This window comes from Hevea brasiliensis, chromosome 5, assembly GCF_030052815.1.
Source record: "Hevea brasiliensis isolate MT/VB/25A 57/8 chromosome 5, ASM3005281v1, whole genome shotgun sequence".
Taxonomy (NCBI): Eukaryota; Viridiplantae; Streptophyta; class Magnoliopsida; order Malpighiales; family Euphorbiaceae; genus Hevea; species Hevea brasiliensis.
Window position 1 is genome coordinate 108,991,416 of NC_079497.1, and position 13,706 is coordinate 109,005,121.

At 32.3% G+C, this 13,706-nt stretch overlaps 3 protein-coding genes across 3 annotated transcripts in view; 2 read left to right on the forward strand and 1 right to left on the reverse strand.

Annotated features, from left to right (window-relative positions):
- LOC110634711 (uncharacterized) overlaps positions 1-3,795 on the forward strand; it is a 19,036-nt gene extending 15,241 nt beyond the window's left edge. Inside the window, exons 15-18 of the mRNA XM_058147372.1 lie at positions 1,914-2,048; positions 2,140-2,291; positions 2,484-2,624; positions 3,215-3,795. Of these exons, the coding sequence (XP_058003355.1) occupies positions 1,914-2,048; positions 2,140-2,291; positions 2,484-2,624; positions 3,215-3,487 (701 nt within the window). The 3' untranslated portion in view covers positions 3,488-3,795. The remainder of the gene's footprint in view (positions 1-1,913; positions 2,049-2,139; positions 2,292-2,483; positions 2,625-3,214) is intronic.
- LOC110670567 (nudix hydrolase 26, chloroplastic-like) overlaps positions 1-13,093 on the reverse strand; it is a gene marked incomplete at its 5' end in the record, with an annotated part of 16,245 nt that extends 3,152 nt beyond the window's left edge. Inside the window, 3 exons of the mRNA XM_058147775.1 lie at positions 12,268-12,360; positions 12,712-12,754; positions 12,842-13,093. Coding sequence (XP_058003758.1) covers positions 12,347-12,360; positions 12,712-12,754; positions 12,842-13,093 — 309 coding nt within the window. The remainder of the gene's footprint in view (positions 1-12,267; positions 12,361-12,711; positions 12,755-12,841) is intronic.
- On the forward strand, positions 11,195-12,223 carry LOC131180150 (uncharacterized). Its single transcript, XM_058147774.1, has one exon. The coding sequence runs from the start codon at positions 11,195-11,197 to the stop codon at positions 12,221-12,223; it is 1,029 nt and encodes a 342-aa protein (XP_058003757.1).
- Positions 13,094-13,706: the final 613 nt, after the last annotated feature.

The following is a 13,706-nucleotide window of genomic DNA, read 5'->3' on the forward strand; positions in this document are numbered from 1 at the left end:
TTGTTAATAAAAAATATTTGGTAGGCTAATTTCTCTCTACCTTTATTCTTTGTGTTGAATGTATATCATCTCCCTCACTCTCTCGAGATTTTCTGTTTGGTTATGGCATGAAGACAACGCTTAGCTAAAGCTAGCATGAGCTTTTTAAGTAATGGCATTGCATAAATTTTATGAATTAAATTCAGTATTATCATTATTTTTTTTTCTTTCTAGGTTGTTTTTTTAGTGAAAATGGCAAAAACTAAGGCTTCCTCAAAAAAGCAGCAAAAGCGTGGTGTCAATTTCAAGGTAATTGCTAGCAACACTCTATCATTCCTGTTTTATGTACTGAATTTTATGCCTTTTATTGATGGATTTCTTTTATTGTTTAGATAGCTATAGAGATTATGGTTAAAATTGATATTTTATTCTCTGAGTCGAACGCTCACTCCTGTTCACCATATTTTTCCAGGCTAGAGTAGAAGACCTTTTTCAGAATAACCTGTTCCTTTCCTCGCAGGTTATAAAAAATAAAAAAATTTCTTAACTGTATTATTATTATCTAAATTTGTAATTTAGAACTCTGCATGTACTAGTAGTAGCATTAATCCTGTTAGGGGCTGCATGAATTTAAGTTTTGTATTAACAAATGAAAAAATTTTATGAGTTTTAAATAGTTGTAAATGATGTAACAGGGTTGAGCTGGGCTCCCCTAATTTTAGTTTTTGATAATTGCTGGGCTAAGTTGGCCCGAAATAAAATTATAACAATTTAATTTAAATTATTTTTTATGCATATTGAGCCTAAATTGTGGGCTTGGTCATGGGTTGAGAACAGTAAGGCTTATTATGGGTCTCGGAGGCTTTATGACGGCCCAGGTCCTAGTGTCTGTCCGGCCCATAGGTTGGGTCGTGACAAATAAATAGTTAAATGTATATTATATGATATACTTATACTATTATGTTATATAATATATTTAATCTTAAATTATATATGCACCTTATATTAAAGATTATAAAATTTAGGTATAGCTAAAAGATATATTATATGATATATTATATATTAATAACTCAATTTAAAACTTAAATGCTAATTCAAGTATGACTTTTTAAGGAAATAATTATATAAAATTGTTTTAAGAACCGAAAATCGAACTGAAATCGTACCGAACCGAATCAGAACCGAAAAACTGTACCGAATTGAAATCGAAACAATGAAGAACTGAACCGGAACTGTAACGAAATTTCAAAATTCTGGTTCAGTTTCGGTTCCTAGGCAGTAGGGGTGTTCGGTTCCAGTTCATTTTCGGGATTTGCCTAGAAACCGAAATCGAATCGAAAACTTAGTCGTTGAATTACCTACATTTATGAAGTATCAAGCTGTTATATTATTTAATTTCATATTTGATGGTCCTCCTCTTGATTTAGTCGTTGAAAACTTTATAGCAGGCGTTGCAAGAAAACTCATATCTATGTATACATGCACATTTGCTCACTTATGTAGCATAAATCGTCTCATTAAGATGCAAAAGTTTTCATTGTGTGGATTGTATAATGATAATGGCATCAAGCCGAAAAAAACCCTAATTCTGATTTTGCATAAATATCGGAAAAGAAGTTACTTCTTGAGTTCTGAAGGTTAGGATCATGATATTATTGAAATACATTATTATTCCTGGAGGATAAGGTTTTCCTTGAAGTTGAAGCTGACAATTTTTTTCCCGCCACAAGGCAGTCAATTATATGTTTAGGAATGTCTGAGCTATATGATCTTATATCCTATCGCATTGAGGCGTTCAGTAAATTTTCTTGACAGAGTGTTATGGGCATTAAAGAAGGGTATGCACATGATACTAATAAAGGAAAAAACTATCCATGTCTATTGAATGTCATGGAATTTATTAATTTCCTATCTTCTTTTCCTTTGCATGTCAGGTCCTGACTTGGATGAATATGTCTTGTTTCTGATCATAGAACATTTGCATTCAATATTTAGACACGGCAAAAATGAGATACAGGACCACCTTAGCTTCTTTGTCACGCTGGTCACCCGTTTCAATGTTTTTCCAGGTATGTAGAAGTAAATTCAGCATTGCAACTGGCAAGCAAATTTGATGAATGATTTTAGCTAGTTTCTATCTGAAATTATTGATGTCTACAGAAAATATTCGCTCTGCAATTGAGGAAGGTACAAAGTTCTCAAATCGTGGAACTTTCAAGAAATTGATTGGTGTTGTTTTCTCATGCCTGGAACAGATGGGTGATGCTTCCCTAGTTTTATTTCTATTGGAGAGAGAAATCCTAAAGCAGATTGTAAGTTAATTGCTTGGGTCTCATTTTGTTCATTTCATTCTTTCTTTACACTATACTGTAAGGTTTTATGATACTGAAAATTTTTTAGAGGAAATTTTCTAAATGAGCAAGTGAATCTTGATCTGTCCTTAAAAATTTAAAATTTCCTTGCAACCTTGAGGCCTTATATTTTTGTCATTGTTTATATTTCAGTTATTAAAGCCCCCTCTAGACAATGCCTGTGCTATGCTAAGGATACTTGTTAGGCAAGACTCCAAACCCACAAGACTTTCTGAACAAAGTATTATCAATTTGAGCAATTTCATTCCAGGCTACTTGATTGACGTTGTGCATGTGAGTATTTCTCTCTCATGTAATATCTGCCCTCAATTGATTGTTTATTGGAAGACCTGCCATTTTATTTGTTGTTTTGATATTCATAACATCTTTTGTCATCTTGAGAGTTGTTGTGGAATTAGTTTGTTACTCTTCATTTAAGAAAAAAAAAGGAAGGGGGGAGGGGGGGGCTGTTGGGGAAGGAAGAAAACCCTGAATTTGGAGAGCCCAAGCCCTAGCCCTAGCCCTAGCCAGGCCTGTCATGGTCAATACTTGAATTTGTTACGTTCATTTTGCATCTACTATTAGCTGTCAACTATATGTATTTCGAGTTCAGTAAAGATTTTGACATTTTAGTACTTTCTTAATGTGTGTACCTTACCTACATGAGCAGAAAGAAGAAAGGGGGCACTCAACAGTATATAACTGAATTTTTTTCGTTATACCTGAATTCTATATATATATTAGTAACTGGAATGGGAAAATGTCATCGTTTCTTCCCTTTTTCAAGTCCTTTTTTAGAATATAAAGAAGTCATTATAAGTTTATTATTTTTGTTGTCCTGATTCTAGGTGGTTTGTGTTGAAATTGTTTTCACATTTTTGCAGTGTATGGGAGGGTTTGATGCAGAACCCAAGGAAGCTCATTTTCGAACGCTGATGGACTATATTGTTCCTTGCTTTTACATGTTTGAAAGTAGTAGAAAGCTCTTGAATCTCGTGTTGAATGGGATGGGTTCAATGATAATTGAAAGTAGAATAAATGATATTGTTAGTGTCCTAATGTTGATGCATAAGAATGATAAGATAAATCGAATTATTTCTTCATCGAGGGCTGAGTTTGATCATGTTTTACAGAGCATACGCTCATTAAAGGTATAGTATTGCTCAAATGTGTTTGAAATTAGCAGCTACAAAGTGTATGTGATTTAGTTGTAACATGCATCTGTTTTTTTGCTTTTGCAGTTGGAGGATAGCAATCTAACTGTTGGGGAAAGGCGTAGAATACAATATGCGTTAGAGCAACTAAAGACTGTTGGAAGCTCATTAGATCAAGAGATGTAGAGAGCAAAGCAGGATATGTTATCTTAGTTTATTGCACTATAAGTTTGCAATGGCCTAAAATTTTGAAGTTTACAATTTTGGGAATATAGTAAAAGATGAATTAAAGGGGATAACGTTTTCCATTCTTTTTCTTGCTGTACATATAGAGGAATTTGAATAAGTCGACAGATGGGTAAAAAAATAGTGAATAATCAGCAGTTAGTAGAAATTTATCCAAAAAAATGTTCAATTTAATTTCTAGCTTATTTTTAGCTTTTTATCTAAATTAGTTTAAAAATTTTAATTTAAATAAGTCGATAAATTGGTGAAAAAATAGTGAATAATTATCGATTAGTAAATTATTTTTCAAAATGTACCAAAAAAAATAAAAATTAAAAGTTATAAGCTAAATTTTTGGATTTAAATAAAAAAATTAAGAAGTTTATTTTTTTTAATTTAATTGTAAAAGTTTAATTAATTTCTTAATTTTTTAGCTAAATTGAATTTAAATTATAATTTATGAATAAAATTAAACAAAATATTAAAAATGGTAATATTTTGTTGCGGGCGGGAACAGTGTTTTTTTTTTTTTTTTTTTTTTTTAAATTTCAATCTGTTTATACTAATTAAATGGGCGAGAAACAAAAAAATCTTGGAATACGTGTTGGCGCTACTGGGATCCCATGTCTTAGTTACTCACAGAAAATAGAAAACACAGGATTCAATGCAGTCCAAGATAAGTTCCTTCTTCAAGCCATCTTCATCGTCTTCTTCTTCAAAATCTGACCAGGACCTGCCTTCGATTTTCAAGGACGATGACCATGAATTGGCGCTTTGGGAGATTGCTGAGCACCAATTTGTCAATACTTACAAACGCAGAGCTCCACGATCAAACGAAGGGTACGAATTTTCTTTGAGTTAATCTTCTTCTTCTTCTTCTTGTTTTTCTTTTTTTAATGGATTTTGATGGGAAGGTTTTGTTCTTTATGGTTTGATGTATAATCCCCATTGAGAAAAATTATAGGGAAAAAAAATTATTCCACAAAACAATGATCAACAGTTTAATATTCATTTCATATTTTCTTCCAAAACATCGATAAGCAATGGTATTATACAGCTTTTCACAGCATGGGTTATGTTATAAACCAACTGGCTTTCTGCGTATTTGTTAAATTTTGGGTTTTTGGTTAGAAACAAAAGAGTTGAAGCCAATGAAGGATCACTACAAGAATTGTTACTTTTAACGACCAATTTTAACAACCGAATTATTATTTCCTCGTTAATAATATATGAATAACGACCAATACTATAATTGGTTGTAATTATGTAAAATTTTAACAACCATTATAAAATTCCCTCGTTAGACAATAAAATTTAGTCGTTATATATAGACTTTTTTTATTGATTTATTTTCCCAATTTTTGAAAGTCTTTTACGAGGAAAAATATTGCCCTTGTTGATTAATTATATATTTTCCTTTTAGAATTTGATTTCCCTCCAGCGCGATTTTTCTTGTCTCTAAGGTTTCCTAATTCCTTCCAATTGGTAACTTCCACACAAAACTGATTTCTCCCTAATGTTGCAGCCTTAACATACGTCTTTCATAGGGTTGTATAAGAGTAGAGTTAATCGGTCCTTAGGGTTCCATTCAAAATTGAGTGTTCCAGATTCTCGCAACCTAGATTTGAAAGCTTTCACCTGTTGCGAAGCGTGGATTTGGAAGGATTATTGTGTGGGTGTGTCTTCAATAGGTATGTTTTACATTTACAATTCACATTCCAATTGTTGAGTTCCTTTAATTTTGATGCTAAATTTGTTTAGCAAGTTTTGATTCAGACCATGTAATTGATTCTATTTTTGAGGGAAAAATTTCTCTTGTGTGTTCTAATGGAAGAACTTGATTTTATTTTGTGGTGTTCTTTCATCCATTCAGCTAGGCACTTTAATTATTTCCTGTTGTGATTTAGGTGATGTGGAGATTCTTGGAGGTTTTTTATGCTCTTCTTGGTTGTTGGGTTTTGTTGGACTGTTGGATCTTGCTGATTTACGTGTTAGTTTCTTCATCTGTTTGCTGTAAATTTTCTATCTTGATTGGTTGGAATTGTTCATTTGATGTTTGATAAGGATTGCTCCTAGATGTTAAGTCTTGGTTCTTGGTTGTATGTAAAGATTTAGGTTATGATCACCTAGCACGTCAATTCTTAGGAAGGGTATATGGGGTTGTTAAGAGGAAAAAGGGGAGAATAGAAAAAAGGGGAGAAAGTGAAGAAGAAGGGGAAGATAAAGAGAGAGACTGAGAAGAAGAGGGAGAGTTAGAAATTAAATTGATTAATATTGAATGATTGAATTAAACATTTTAAATTTATTTGGTAGCAGCAAGGTAACTTCATATGAGAATTATATTAATTATTTACTGCAGGATCAACACTAGGATTCCACACTGTGTACCTCTAGCTGCTGGTTTCATTTGTGCTCTGCATTATTAACTGCTCTTTTTAGCATTAAGGGCATGTGGTTTTAATCCCAATGATACTAGAGATTTTTGGCAGTGCCAATAAGGGATAAATCTAGTTTTGCGTTTTGGGCAAGGACTAGTATTTTCATTCATCATGTTTCCAGTTCATCAGTTGCACTTAATGCTTTTGCTGAGCACCTTAATCAGCCTATTGTTTTCTTAAATATTGCATATTTAAATCAACCTCTAAGGCCATTAGACTTTGCAATTTTCTGCTTCCAATGTGCTTTGCATGCATTATATATGAATATTAATTAATTCGTGACCTGATGTATAATCTTTTCTTCGTTAGAAGAATGGTTATGGTTTGGATTCTCCATTTGTCTTAGATTCCAACTCTACCTCAGGTTCGCATAATAATCAAACCATAAATGAAATTAAACCAACATATTCACATTGGCAATTGCTAAGGGCATTGCCTTCATGAAGAACACGCATTGCATTTACAAGGCAAAATGTCAGTTTGTGTAACTTCAATATAAAAAGATGAGATCTAAATAATACATATCCTTGTTCTTTTAGATGCTTAAGCTTTTTCTCTTACCTAGAAATCTAAAATTCTGCTGCAATTTTCACATGCTGAGTTCTATAATATCAGTAAACTACTAAACTAAAAATTACATGCTCATTACTGCAAGTGAATAAGCTTCAAAAGAAAATTTCAAGGGTTGAGATCAAATATGCTGGTAGCCTTCAATTTCTCATCCGTACTAGCTCCACCTTCTTTCTTGACCACAACGACATCTGTAAGTTTATGTGGTTCAGCCTCTTCCAGCATTTGAACTACCATTCTCATTGATGGTCTTAAAGCTAGTGCAGTGCATAGCGATTCGCGAAACTTTGATGGCATCCTCCCTTAGGTTCTCTGAGATGTTTGAGTCCACTAAATCAGGTGCATTCTCTTTGCTTGTCCTTTTGCTGCAAACCCAGTGCACTATGTCCTTGTTCTCTCCAAATTCTGGTTCTACTGGCCTTTTTCCTGTGACCAACTCCATTAGGACTACTCCAAAACTGTACACATCACTCTTCTCATTTACCTTGTATGTGTACGCGTATTCTGCGTTCCATAGTGCAGAAAACAGTCAAAATATGCAGCAAGTTCCCAAAAATTATCTATAGGAAAACATGACAATTTTGATTATGTACAGTAAATTACACCAATTTGGACTGCAGAATGTGACTAGCTAGGCAAACATTTAAATCCTAATCTAAGCCTGTTTTAAGTAAAAGATGGTAACATTTAATCTAGTTGGGTTGGCCATACTTAAAGAATAGAAGATAAAAGCTAAACTGGAGAGAAACTAGAGAGAAACTGCTAATAATTTCAGAACAAGTGTACGTAGTGCAGACAGTTATCCTGAACAAAGTAGCCTTGTCTTAGAAAGTGAGAAGATAAACAGAGTAACCATATACAGCAGGAGATTGTTAAGGCATTGCGTGTACTGTGTATTATATTGATAAACTGCGACCACCATCAATGCTCTTTCAAACATTATAGTTAGTAGTGTGTGCTATAGACGGAATCATATACTAGTAGGGAAAAAGAAGAGTATGTGTCATATTGCAAGAGCAGAAATGACAATCACAACAGACCCATAATTCCATTCAGCACAGGCATATGGTCCAATCCTCAAATGAACCAGAAGACTAGCTTCTTGAACTGTTTTCACAAACCTCACCAGGTCAAACCTGCCTTTAAAATAGTACTACAAAATTGAAAAAAAGAAAAGGTCAGCCAGAACCATTAAGAAATAATGACAGTAATTTAGACAACAGTGCAGTTAATTTTCCTTGACTGCCGATATGCGGAGATATTGATAACTGACTCAGGAATCACACAATGACATGCTTACCCAATTTGTGTTATCAACAGGAACATTGATAAAGCCAAAGAGAATCTTGATAAATTATATTTTCCTAATAACTATCAATCAAAAGAGAAGAAAGTAAAACCAATGATTACAAATTACCAATTCCATTAGGTAGATACTCATAAACCAGTAGATTGCTATCCTCACTTGTGATGCTACAGGACAGCTTCACCACATTCACATGCCTCACAGCACTCAATATGGCCACTTCTACATCAAATTCTGTTGATCTGAAGTCCCTTTTAGTCAGCATGGCTGAGCTGCTCCGTAAAATTTTCCAATCAGTACTGCTATTGGATGTCCAAATGTGTTTCACAGCTAGTTCATTGCCATTACCAAGAACAACTTTGTACACATTTCTTGATCCTCCTTTACCGATCAAATTCTCCAATTTAATAGCATCAGTGATGTCTCTTTCACTAAAACTTAGTACTCTAAATGATTTCATATCCTAAGAACTCTGCTTCAATGGATGATCAAGATTCTTCAGTCTTAGCTTCGCGAACAATAACCAACCATCAGAAATGACCAAAACTAGCAGTCCGGCTGCTAAACAAGATATAAGTACTCGAAGGTGACTGGAATTGCTATAAGTGGCTGAACAAGATTGAATATTCCTGAAATTATTGCTACATAAACCTGGACTTCCATCAAAGCCTTCGCGAAAGACCTTAAGGGATAAAGATTGAGGTATGGGACTAGTCAGCTGGTTATTTATATAGTCTCTTCCCATCCATGTAAATCTTTCTCTGTGATCTCTGAATTTTTGGTGCAATATGAGGTTGAATTCTGATCCATGCTTTCCCTTGCACAAGAAGCATTTTCTTAAAAATACAGGTCTCTCTAGTCTCTCCCCCTCCATTTAAGTCATTATCTTGAACAACAATGTCTGAGTTTAACCATTAATAGATTCCTAAGCAGTTCAAATAATTTTAAGATACATTTATGTCTGAGGCTGTATAACAAACCTGCAGTTTTTGTTTTATGCATCTGCACAAGTAATCTGGCCAATTTAAACAGTGCCATGACTTTATCCCAAGGTAGTTCTACAAAAAAGCCATCTTCCTCCAATGGATGAACTTATAAAATTGGAATATGATTTGCTACTAGTAAACTAGTGGTCTTTAAGGGAGCAAAATTAACAATCTTTGAGTGCATAGAGAGAAAATTTGATTAGAGAAATAGAATGTGAAATTGTCCTAAAAAGATAGATAAAATTGTTTTCTATAGTGCCCTTTTTTTCATGTGAAATTTTCCTTGTTATTGTTGCACACATACTTGATGAACATGTGAAATCTACTATGAACTGGACCTTATATTTTTGTGTAAACCAGTAACTATGAATGACCTAGCTTCAATATTTTATTTACCTTGTAATAATATTGTTCTTTGTTTTGCAGGCCTAAATCATTGGGTATTGTTAATTCTGTATTTTAACATCACAGCAGTAGCCCAAAGGTACTTGAGAGATCTTTTAAACCAGCAACTATTTTTTTTTTTTCGAATTTTAAACTAGTAACTATGAATTACATAGTTTCAGTATTTTAACTTCATTCTGGCTTCTCTTTTCCTTACTGCTTGCATTTTTTTTTCCAATGTGTTTTAGTTATGTATTAGAGAGAACTTTTAGTTATGTTTAGACATTAGCCACACTTATTCATTGCCTAAAACATGGCCACTGAGAGGATTATTAAATAGCATTAGTGACTAATTAAATTAAGCAATAAATCTCAATTCATGGCCACTAGACTAGCTCAGTTGCTTTGATTCAATTAAAAACTAGTCAAAAGGAATTTAACCAACTGGATATCAGCAATATATTCTAGATTGAGAATTAATAAAGCTAAATAATATGTTGTAGAAATGAATAATGAGATTGATAATAAGTAGAAATCTCATTATATCTACCATTAACAGTACTGGAAGCTTTTACCTCATAATAAAACACTAGTAATCCAATGAAAATTAAGAACTATCTATGGAGCCAATTTTATGAGAAAAGCTCAAACTAAGAGAGATTAGCCCATAGTTAGAGAAAATTGAAGAATAGGCCTATGGAGTATGGATGAGTCCACTAGCCTAGCCCATAACCAATGTTCTCATGCCCAAATTAGTTCTTAAGATTGAAGGTTGTTATTGATGAGTTTCAAAAGTAAGGAATCTGAGATTTTAGGTAAGCTGAGAACTATAAATCAAAATTTTATATTGTAACTAGCTATTATTTATTGTCAGTCGTTAATATTTACTTTAGATTAAAAGAAAATGAGAGAAAAAAATGGAATTATTTTGATTTTCTCTTTAAATTAAAAGACAAGTAGAAAAAATATTTAAAATATAAATTCATAATTTTTATATTTTTTAAACTTAAAAATAAAATTTTAATTAAGCCATATTTAAGGAAAATGACTTTCATTTTTTTAAAAAAAATATTTTTTTAAATTTTAATAATCTTATTAAAATATGAAAATACTAATACATTTATAAAATAAATATATATTATTAATTTTAACAGCTAATAATTAGTAAACAACTGACAGCTACTAAAATAACTAACTGCTACTAGAACAGCTAATATTACCGAATAAGCCTTTAATCATAAAATTTTCAAATAAGTTTGAAAACTCAACCATATTAGAATTAATTTTAATATTATGAGATATTAAATTTAAATTTAAAAAAAGTTTAATGCCAATAATTTAAAATAAAAAAGGGTAATGTTAATTAACAAAAATGAAGAGAAGAATAAACGAAAAATAGAGAATGAAGGAAAATGAAAAATTGAGGGAGATTGAGAGTGCACCTGGTTGATTTAGAAACAAAAAGGAGTGGCTTTTATTTTACCAAGTGTCTCCCTTTCTTTGATCAATGCATAATTATTCCATAAGTCCTTCTGTATTTAGAAAATTCACTTTTATAGTTCTCTGTCTTTCAAATTCCTCCATTCTGACCCTACTTTTAAATTTCCACTTCATATAATAGTTTAGCACCATCCTTTTTGTGATCAATGTTATTTAATTTTTTTTAATATTTATTTATTTATTTAATAATGTAACCTAAATTTTAAACTAAATTTTTTTCTTGTCAAATATGTTTGCTTATTTTTATAGGTTATATTTCTAACTATCAATTTATTAGATAAAGGCTCCTAGTAAAGGATGGATGGATCTTGTTGGTGATCATCTTAATGATGTATATTTACGTGGGGTTGAAGAATTTTTAGACTATGCTTTTAAAAAAACTGGGAGGCGTGGGGAAATACGTTATCCATGTGTCAAGTGTAATAACACGTATTCCGCCACACGAGAAGTGGTAGGGACACACCTCAAGGTGTATGGAATAATACGTAATTATACATTTTGGTATCACCATGGAGAAAGGGTAGGTGAATCTGAATCTAATTTAGAAAGTGTTCAACAAAGTGAAGATGAGCCTAGCAATGAGATGCATGATATTTTAAGGGATTTGTATCTAGAGTTTTGTGGTCAAGATACAAATGATATGGATACAGATATCTTCGCTTGTGATATTCATAAAGAGGAACCGAATGAGGAAGCGAATAAATTCTATAGGTTACTAAGAGATTTTGAGCAACCATTATACCAAGGTTCTAAGAGCTCAAAGTTATCTTGCTTAGTCAAATTGCTCCATATCAAGATCCTTGGTCGATGGAATAATGAGTCATTTACTATGTTGTTGCAATTATTGAAAGATGAATTATTACCTCAAGGATCTAATTTGCCACAATCGTATTATGATGCAAAGAAAGTAATTCAAGATCTTGGTCTCTCATACAAAAAAATTGATGCATGTGTAAATAATTGCATGTTATATTGGAAAGAGGATGAGAGGCTAGATTTTTGTAAGATTTGTGGCTATTCTAGATGGAAGACTGATAAATATAATGGGGAAGACAAGGTTAAAACCAATGGGAAGAGAATACCAAAAAAAATTTTGCGTTACTTTCCACTAAAGCCAAGACTTCAAAGATTGTTTATGTCCACAAAGACAGCGTCTTTGATGAGATGGCATAAAGATAAGAGGGTAGATGATAATAAGCAAAGCTTTGTAACAGGTAGACAGGCTACAACTGGAGACAAGCACCATATCAGGCAACAAATAAACCACCCTGTAAATGAGTTTAGTGATATATGCAGCAGAGCAGGTCTTCCAATTCATAAATGCCCCTAAAGCGTGCAAGTAAGATAATCAACATTCATCAAAAGCAACCCTACCTCTGCAAGAAACTCAGCTGAAGTAACTCCTGTTTCTTCCCTTAGTTCTCTCATTACTGCAAATCTAAGGTCCTCCCATTCATCGGCACCACCCTGTAAAACACAAACTCATGATTCATGAAACAAATGCAATATAAAACCTTTTCTATTCTAACATTAACAGAACACTTTCGTGTAGGGCATCTAGTCTCAAAAATTATAATGGTCAGTGACAAAATGTTAACAGCACCAATTCACTGAGCATTACTGCATTAAGCAAGCATCAATCATAAAACCCACCCCTCAAACCTCTCACCCTCTAATAAAGCCATGAACAACTCATAAAAATGCTGTCAAGTTAACTAGCAAATCCTTTAATCAGACAGTTTCGAATTCAATTCTTCAAAACATTACCCCATTGCATTTCTCATCAATTCAAATTAAGCTAAAAATAAATGAATCTACCTGATGCTTTTGCCATGTGTCCGGTATGTTCATCCTCAATGATCTACAAATCAAGCCAAAATTCGTGTAATTAACAACCCTAATAACAATTATCTTTGTATAAACACCAATATTTCGCTAAAGTTCTAACCTTTTTGAAGGCATTAACAAGACAAATTCGAACACTCTTTCTGTACCGTTGAGGAGGCGTTTCCATCGATAAGGCTGTTAGAGATAACGAAGTAGAAACCTTCGAGGATTTATTCTTCCACGTCAACAATGGCACGCCCGCAAATTTGCCAAGTTTTGAAGGGCAACTTCGACCTGAGAAGCGATAATATTGAGGATTTCGTGGAATCTCATGCGACCCCCATTGCGATGCGTCGTTTTTACAGTTTCCGGTAATTAAATATCAAAAAAATAGTTAAAAATTAAATATTAATAAAAATATAAATGATGCGTAAATTTTTCTAAGTAATAACAAAAGCATTGTGAAATGATTTATATTAACTAAAATAATGATATTAATTATTCATTAATTTTATTTTAAAAAATAAGAAAATAATATAAAATTGAATATTAATAAAAATTTAAATAAAATATTAAAGTAAATATCATTGAAAGAGAAATATATATATATAGATTTGTGTTCCCAGTGGTAACTGGTGAAGACGTTTTCAATTACACTTTCAACAGTCCTGAAGTGATGAGAGTTTTTATTAAGCTAATAATCCTATTTAAATTAAAATTAGTTAATTAAGTTATTCTATGTTAAATAGTATTTTCCTAATCGATTTAAGATTTAACCTTTAGATTTTTGTTAATAAAAAATATTTGGTAGGCTAATTTCTCTCTACTTTTATTTTTTGTGTTGAATGTATATCATCTCCCTCACTCTCTCAAGATTTTCTATTTGGTTATGGCATGGAGACAAGGCTTAGCTAAGCTAGCATGAGCTTTTTAATTAATGGCATTGCATAAATTTTATGAATTAAATTCAGCATTATCATTATTTT